Below are 9,170 nucleotides of genomic sequence, written 5' to 3'. Positions count from 1 at the left end.
TGAATATTAAGACGGCAGTGATTAATTAAGTTAAATGGGTCTCATTACAAAATAATACAACAAAATGCGTTCTGCATTCATTTTATTTGACACTTTTACTTACTATTATAATTATCACAAATAAACAGTGAAAAATACTGATGATTCACAGAATCTAATAAAAAACGGCAATGGGTAGATCTTTTATTTTTAAAGCAACTTGACACAACAAAAAGTGGCAAATCGTTATAACTAAAGATGCTTACATTGCAAAATAACATTAATTTTAATTCTTAACCTAAAATAATATCATGGACATTATTATTATTATCGTATGGCGCTTTTGCAATAAGACTTGAACAATAATAAGAATACTGAACATGGACATTGTTCAGTACGATTACAATTATATAAACAATATTTCACAATATTTTTAGTGGTTGCCTCATTAAAGATGAAGATGATTATGTCGTAATGTTGAAAAACGCCCACCTCACCGCGCAAGTCATTCAACTTTTCATAATGAGGGCGGAATTACCATCGTGTTACGAACCATTCGTTCCACTGGGATAAATTATATATCGTACAATAATAATCTAAAGATATTATTAAATTAACTCTTAAAAATCTACATTTCCGTATTCAATTTGGGTTAAACTATAATTAAAAAATTACATAATTAAGCGATTATTGACATACAAATTCTCTTTAATGTCAGGTCCAGAATGATTAATTTATTACTTAAACAGTAGGTACCTCGACAAGAAATAAGAAGCAAAAATACAAAAATGAAATGAGATCTAAAAATCTACGAACAAAACTATGGTAGAGGACACTTAACGTTGATAGCGGAAGTCGTGTTCGCGTGAGCAGAACCGGTAGTTTTTCAATAAGATAATATTCTAGAGTAAGAAATACGAAACACTGGCGATGAGTGTTTTTAGATCTGCGTCAGCATTTGCGACGGCAATGGAATATTTTTTACTAGTCTAGCGACTTCTATGTGAATTCGCAGCGAACATGCTATACGCGGCATCCACGTTGAGTGATTATACTAACAATGGGGGTACATCGAAGATCAAACAATCCTTTTACGAATGCTCATCTGTACCTATATCATGGTACAATTAGAAAATTTAAGGGGCCGACGAATCCTATTTACATTCAATAGTTTGCAATTTAGTCCAGATTAGGTCTAAAATGGTCAACAACAATGATTTTATAACACTATCAATACTTCTTTAAAAGTATTGAATACCTTAATGTTACTTAATTATCCCATAATTTTGATTTAGAGATGTTCCGAGGCAATTTGTACTAGAAAATAGTGCACAATATTGCTAGTGCCCTATCAATACACTAGGTACGCTAAGACTTACAAATATTCTAAGTTTTTGTAACACAGTGATACAAAAGTACAATTAAAAAGTCGAAATTATAATCTTATAGCTAAAACAAACACTCGTACTGTCAGACAGTTTCACTCATCACTGCAAAAACTTAATTAACTTAATCATTAGTATCACTGTTACCAGTATAAAAAAGGAACTAAATATATTGTAGAATACAGATCTCGTTTTGTAGTAAAAGTTTTGGGTGGTAATAATGAATAGAATGGATTTTACATATCTCAATTCGTGTAAATTAGATAAAATCATGCTAAATTATAAATAAGCATTTCAACAATACCAGCCCATTACAATGTTGTTAATGATAAAATATAGAGCATAACACGGGTTATTGTGAGTCACTTTGTTGATAAAACATTTGAATCCTACTCTTTAAACCATTTACGTTTTAGTTATTCTCGGCAACTCTAAATATTAGTATTGAATTTTGTGACTTACATAGATCTTGCTTAGAGTTGCCATCAAAAACACCATTGCCGAAGATGAAAAAATACAAGTGGCAAGAATAGGACCTTTCCTGCAGCATTTTTATACTATTATGGTAATATATGCAATAAAGTGGATAGATTAACGAAAAGGTCAGTGACAAAATAAGAGCTAACTATTTAATTAAACACATTTATGCTGTTTGGTCATATACAAGACCCATTTAAGTGTCAAGTACCTACATTATCATTTAAGAGTCAAACTAAAATGATTTCAAAAACATTTTCAATTCTTGCAATCAATTTTTTTTCTCATTTTCACACATAGTTTTGTTTAAAAATGTTTTTTTTTCTTTATTTTTATTCAATGCCTATTCTACTGTGTATTCCAAATGCTTTGTTTTCCTTCACTGGTTTTATTAGAGCAAATTTTAAATCTATCTCTTCTTTAACAACAAATGCCACAGAACATTTGACTTTACTTAAAGCAAAAATGATTTGTAACTTACCTATAATACTCTAGCAATGATCTGTACACTGCATTAGGCCCAAGACGAAACTTTAACATCAAAATTGAGTAATAATTTTCATAACTTCAAGCTACCGTTTCACATTTGTAATATTATTTATCAAGAAGCTACACTTTAGAGTATATCAGAGTAATATACAGGTTGTGAATAATTGAAATAATTTCTATAACATTTTTGGACAGGTTCCACACCCTATATATGCTCGAAAGGCACTTTGAACCACCCCGGCCTGCTTACTCAAGCTGATATTAAAGTTACGCTGGCATCAAACATTACACAGTAAACTAATTTTTACTTTTTGTATTTAGAACAGGCCAGCGCTTAGAGAATGCCTTGGTTGTGACTAATAAGTTATTCTCTAAGCTGTGCCTGTTAGCCTGTACTACTTTTTAGCTTTTGCAGAGTGGCCTTGTTTGTTTGGTGGTGTCCATCTTAACGCAGCTGGATCTACCGCCAAGCGTGGCTTTTTGAAGTGTGAGCTAGACAACTGTTCTGCCACAATCTTAGGTGTAACACATATGACATGCTGACCTTTCCAATATTTCACCATGTTCATAGACTGCAGTGTGGATATAATGTCTGTTTGTGATATACCTGTCATAGAACTCAGATCTTTGATACTTAGAGTGCCTCGGCTAACACTCAAAACTTCTAATAAGATGTAGGACCAGTAAGATCTATAACTTAACTTTCCTAAGTCTGATAAGGGTTTTTCTGGACTGCCCACAACATGTTCTAAACGTGATAACTCATAACTGAATGCAATTAGCAGCTTACCATAGCCTTGTCTCTGATACGGAGGTAGAGTCAATATACATGCAACATTATTGCCTTCAGGGGAATCCTTTTCTTTAGAAAAATAGCCAACTAAATGTGCTCCCTGTTTATCAACTTCACACAATATGTAAAACAAAAACTGTTCAATATCAAAGTATAAAGTTTTGTGGTCTAGAAACAACTTTGCCAGTAGACACAAGTTTTGACAGTAAATTTTATGTTCCTTTCCATCTGCTTCGAATATAGCTATTGTTCCTTTCCTGTATATCTCACTGCCCTGCGGTTGGCGCGCTGTACACTCACTTAGATGATATCTGTAAGTTTTTTCCATTCTCATGTATTTGAGACAGTACTCGCATATCCAAAGCTTTGATTGTTTGCCGTATTCGTCGGGGTAGGGGCTGAAGTACCAAGTGTCTATCTCGTATTTCCCAAACTGAATTCTGTCGATGTATTTAACTTTTGTGATAGCTTCATGTTCTTTTTCGAGGGCTGCTGTCGTCGGGTCCATCTCCGCGTAAGACTTCTGTACATGATTGATTTCATCGTGTTTACGTTTCTGGTTCCTTGTTATTTTCCGGCCGGACTTGTCGGTGAGCAGGTGATCACAGTTTATGTTGTTGTTCGACTGTTCGCACATGTCGAATCTATCTGACATAACCCTGTGGCGGGACACCCACTCATCGAGTCTTCTATCGTAGCCGACATAGTGCACATAATACTCGTAGCAGCCCTCCGACGCATTGTACCGCGTCTGTATAATCTCAGCCGGGTGCCATGACTCATCCGAACGCCGCACCAAATAATGCTCTCCGATATCGAGAGGCTGCTCCGGTATTGATTCCGAGTCTTCATGGTCCGTACTCCGGCACTCCGGGTTAGGTAGTTCATTATTCACTATTGGCTTTTCTAATTCTTTATCACCTTTTGCCATATTATAACGAAAGACAACAATCGTATCACGCAATACCGCGCAACGCGATCTATCGAAGTCGCCATAATAGCATAGATTATAGAAAATCAAGCGCGCAAAAACGTGCTATCATAGAGACGAGACTGAAAACCGAACATATTGCAAAGACGGTTTTCATTAAAACACATTTCAAATGCCAAGTTTAAATTAAAATAAAACAAAGTTTGTTTAGAAGAGTATAATGAGTATATTCATTCAAACATGTGATATAGTTCTTTACAGTTCTATATGAGTTAGTTAAATCAGTCGGCAAATAAATTTTATTAAAATATAGTTGTGTGGTAGTCATACAGGTTTTTTGAATTAGAAACTTTTTTCCAAGCGGGGTACATAAATTAATCACGAATTAAATGATTTGAACAAAGAATTGGACTCAATTGTCTCTACTCTGAAACTAAAAATGAAAAAGTAATTTTGTCTATGGGTGACTTAGAAATGTGACCAAAATAAAAAATTGTGTGTCGATAAGTGGAATTTTAGGACAATTGCGTTTTTGTTCTTAAATTAATCACTAGGACAGTATGAAATTTTAGTAACGTAATACGTTTCATTTACTTAAATTGATTTGTCTACTAATATATCAAATGAATTCGATACCGTGAGATGGCGTTGACTTGGCATGATGTGTCTGTCTAAAATAATACTTTGTAGCCTATGGCAAACGAAAAATTGAAGTTGACAACACTGTTTTAAATGCGAACACTGAACAGCCGAACGTATGTACGTAACGTACTCGGCGAGCGAAACGTTTCCAAAGTGAACGAAACGGAGGATTCGTGAACAATTTACTCTTATCGCAAGCGAAGAGATATGAAATTAATATTTTTATCTAAAAACTGTGCAGTTCATTCGTACAAGTGTTGATTGTGATGCCGATGTGTATTGATTGCATCTAGACGTGGTAACCAGTGCAGTTTTAGCAAATCAGAGATATTTGAAGCCACCCTTGATAATTGTGCTTTATTAGTGACAACGGTCGAGTAGAACGCAGAAATGCAGGCGATTAAATGTGTAGTGGTCGGTGACGGGTGAGTTTTCTACGAAATTTATTGAATTTTGAATGCACGCTTTCGTAATGTAACAATTATTGGTAAACTGTCTGACGTCATATTTTAAATTGAATCATCTTTAGACCAAGTTGGTTTTGTACCGTATCCAGCACGTACAATATTAGCGCTGGTTATACAACCATAATACGCGTTTTATTTACTATTACCATTGTGCTATTGTGTTCTTCGACAACTTGGTAAAAAGTATGAGTAATGAGTTGATAAAAAATAACACGCCGTGTAACCTGTAGGTTATTGTTCTCGGTCTTAGCAACATCTGAAACATATGCCATCATTGCTAGGACCATGAATACATACCCAGATGCTGTTCCTTGACAATCATTATTGTCCTAATGAACCATCACAAATATGGATTGTGATAGTTCATTTTATCTTTAAGTGACACAAGGAAATGAAAACTTGTTTATACATAAAATTCTTTTTTATAAACATGATTACAGATTCAGATATGAGGTCAAGTTCTAAAATTTGTAATAATTTTATTGTTTCAATGTAAAATTTACCCCTAGAGTAATAAGATAAAATTTTACACTAAAAAGCATTGTCATATTTGGCAATATTACACAATTTACTCAGATGTTCCATATTTACTTTAATATCAACACAATACACAGTTTATTAAATAAGTCTATTCAGCTTATTATTGTGAATCATTATTTATTTAAACATTATTTTAGTGTCTTTACTCGCAGTTACTTTATATCTTATTATTCAATATATTCAGTCAATACACTCATTCTAACTGTATTCCAAGAGTAGCTTATTTGAATTTGTTTTTTTTTTAATTCTTAATGCAAAGGAAGTTACAGTTTGAACACCATATACATGTGTTATGAATAACAAATTACACAAGCTTGTTGTTACTGTAAAGAACACAACTTTTTTGCAATCAATGAGGGACTTATTTTACGATTTCATTGTAAATAAGTGAAGATGCAGTCTAGATATTTGTTGTTGCCAGTGTATGTTGAAACCCTGAAAAAATAATTAAATACCTATTCTGTTTTGCCATGGGGAAAAACTGAAAATTTAATAATGAGGTTCAAAAAATATTCTATCTATATTTGAAAAAGAGGTTCTGGTTTGAAGCAGGTCTATCTATTCAACTAGTTAAAGCCTGGATTCAGGCTTATTAGATATATTTATTCAAAGCCTACATAGAGCAAACTGCAAAATTACATCAGAATGGTATAAATACTGGCTGGTATTTTGATCTAGCTTGCCTGAACGAACAGTTTAAATCATGATTTTGCTCAGATAACCTAGCTCTGGAATCTCATATACTAAGTAACTTAATATTACACAGTTAATTGATACCGTGATATATTGCATTGCAATGTAAACCTGCCCTTTCTGACTCATTCTATACTTATAGGGCTTTATGAGATCATTAACCATTGCTAATGTTGTGTGGAATGTATGTTTTGCAGTAACAGGTGCTCTTTGGTGTTATATGATCGTTTTAGTTTAGCTTTATTACCAAGGGAATACTTAAATACTACCCAAATACATTTTTTAATGTAGTTCATAACAGCCAAGTTTTTTCTCTCAGAAATATGGTATGTGTACTGCATAGTGATTTGCAATACATTTAAATGCATACGAAATTACATCTAAATTTAATTTTAACTAACCTAACCCTGAATTAGAATTGTGAAATTATTTTTGTCACTACAAAACTCATGTTTCGTAATAATTCTGCACACAGCTTGAAGGTCGTCGTATTTCTCGTTACACAGTTGGACGCATCCACAATTATTTTACACTATTTTAACACTACTTCCGATTTCGATATACTCTGTGCCATGCACAAAAATAATAAAAAAGTTGTAAAGATGAATACTTCCTAGAACCTGTTATTTTCTCAGACTTGAAAATTCAGACGAATATTTTCGAGAAGTTTCGACGTAGAAATTCTTTAAAGTATTCCTCATTCAATTTCCGGGAATGTTTGCGAAGGATAGTTTACGAACTAAAATAAAACCAGTGGATACCGACTACTGACATCGATCAGGTTTTACGCTCAGAGATTCTTACTAAGCAGCTCTGAAAAGTCTCGGAACATTCTCAAACTTTAAAACCCATTACTCAGCTTTACTTTAAAGGAGCTTTGAGAAATTTCTTTCTAAAACTGCATGTCACGAAGTTCGTTAAGTTTACATTAACCGCCTGATCAATCGCGTACGTAGTTTGATGTCATTCGAGGTACGTTTTTGATAGGATTGATGAACGATGTTTTTCGCCAGTCCGTCTATACAGTTGATCGGCCTTGAGCACAAAGGCTAAAGGTGTGTGGATAACCGACTATAATAGACCGGCTAGAGGAAACATTTTGACATTGGAATCGATTGTCAAAGAATGAAGTTCCATTAGCATAATTATTTTTTACTAGGTAGCTTACCTACCTGTGGTCTGATGCGCAGTCTACCGTTCTGTGCTAGCAAAAACGCTGTTGTTCTCAACAAGTACAATAGTTTTCTTCAATTTGTATTTTGAACTCTAATCTGTAGTCTAAACATAAGATTATCAATGACATTGAAAATCATGATTCAAATTATCACCAGTATCACTTATCGTTTATACAAATACACTACTGCAAACTTAAGTCTCCACTTATCTAATATTTATTCCTCTTCAATGTGTTTTATCAACTTGTTTTACCTGTCTCTCACATTTAGGCCGACTTTCTATTTTTTGGCACGTTTTCCTGTCATTGTCAATGGGTACGGCAAAACAATGGATAGTCATTTGTGTAGTACACAGACACCAAATAGGTCAAGGCGCTAAATGAAAAAAAACTTCATACCTCCGGAATTACTTTCCAAGTATTTTCGTCTTTTATTTTTATTGTAACTGGTGGTCAAATGCATATTTCAAACGTGTTATAATTACTATTTAATTTTATATTTTTAAAATTATGCAATAGTATATATCCAAGTAATTATTTTAACTCATTTACTGAGGACGCTATTCAACTTATCTTTTTATTCAAAAGTAAAGGAAAACTAGAAACACAGATAAACAGCGATATTTCTACGAATAACTAAAGGTATGTAATTTTAATTCAAAATAGAGCCAACACATTACTTTTATCGAATTTTCATGTTATCGTCATGAACAATCGACAATTGATCGAGTATTTTATTAATGGCGATAACGATAACAATATATTATGTAGGTTTTTGCGTCTCTAGAAACATAAGTTACGTTTTCACTATCGTATAATACCTGAAAGATAACCCTTACCGTGAATTTGTGATAAGCAGCAATCGCCGAAGACTTTAAGGTATTAATTTCTAGATATCATAAAGTGAAAGCTTATTTTGACACTCACGCTCAAAAATGTTTAGCAATGAATGATTCATAGATGAGGGTAGTCTGATATTTGACACTTGCATACAACATTACTTAACTTACATTAGTTTCTCTTGTGTAATCAATCGTTTAATAAAGTTGCCGCGGGCATTGCAAACGTCAATCCGTGTCCCACGATTTTAGACAATGTAGACGCCCGCATACAAAACCCGCTATGTATGTCGTACGTAATCAAATTAGTAGCCTTTTAGCAATGGCTTTCAACTTGACTTCACAGCTGTGTCGTTGAAGAAAGAGATAGCACTATTTGTCCGTGTAACTTTGTCTCTCTCTACCACAGAAACAACCATGGTTGTAATGTCATAGAACCGGCCTCTCATTGCCTTTATTAAATGATCGATGCTGGTGGCCAAGACAGATGTTTAATCTGATTTACTATTCGAGAACAGTATAGGTTATGTAATTTGTTACGATAAGTTTGCTTTCTTTTATGTAACTTAGTATTAGCGTTGAGCAAGATTAGTTTGAAATCCTGGTATCAGACGTTGACCTCGTATTCTAGAAATGTACTGTTTTCAGCCGTCGGATGCGGTACACATGTAAGATAATAAATATAAATATCAACGAATCAACGAATAAATTATAAAACATTCTAGACTTATACGAGTTTTTACTTATTATTCGAATTAGAC

General features: G+C 33.6%; 2 protein-coding genes across 2 annotated transcripts in view; one reads left to right on the top strand and one right to left on the bottom strand.

Moving 5' to 3' along the window:
• Positions 1 to 65: 65 nt before the first annotated feature.
• LOC113494773 (histone acetyltransferase KAT8-like) lies at positions 66 to 4,143 on the bottom strand. Its single transcript, XM_026873235.1, has one exon. The coding sequence runs from the start codon at positions 4,052 to 4,054 to the stop codon at positions 2,726 to 2,728; it is 1,329 nt and encodes a 442-aa protein (XP_026729036.1). The 5' UTR covers positions 4,055 to 4,143; the 3' UTR covers positions 66 to 2,725.
• A 652-nt stretch (positions 4,144 to 4,795) lies between these two features.
• LOC113494689 (ras-related protein Rac1) overlaps positions 4,796 to 9,170 on the top strand; it is a 27,912-nt gene continuing 23,537 nt past the window's right edge. The window contains exon 1 of the mRNA XM_026873108.1: positions 4,796 to 5,121. Coding sequence (XP_026728909.1) covers positions 5,087 to 5,121 — 35 coding nt within the window. The 5' untranslated portion in view covers positions 4,796 to 5,086. The remainder of the gene's footprint in view (positions 5,122 to 9,170) is intronic.

Source organism: Trichoplusia ni, chromosome 6 (assembly GCF_003590095.1).
Source record: "Trichoplusia ni isolate ovarian cell line Hi5 chromosome 6, tn1, whole genome shotgun sequence".
Lineage (NCBI taxonomy): Eukaryota > Metazoa > Arthropoda > Insecta > Lepidoptera > Noctuidae > Trichoplusia > Trichoplusia ni.
The sequence above is the reverse complement of the archived record's forward strand: the minus strand, read 5'-3'. Positions and strand labels throughout refer to the sequence as shown.

Coding starts and splice junctions, on each gene's coding strand:
- LOC113494773 (XM_026873235.1), bottom strand. CDS start 4,054: ATGGCAAAAGGTGATAAAGAATTAGAAAAGCCAATAGTGAATAATGAA.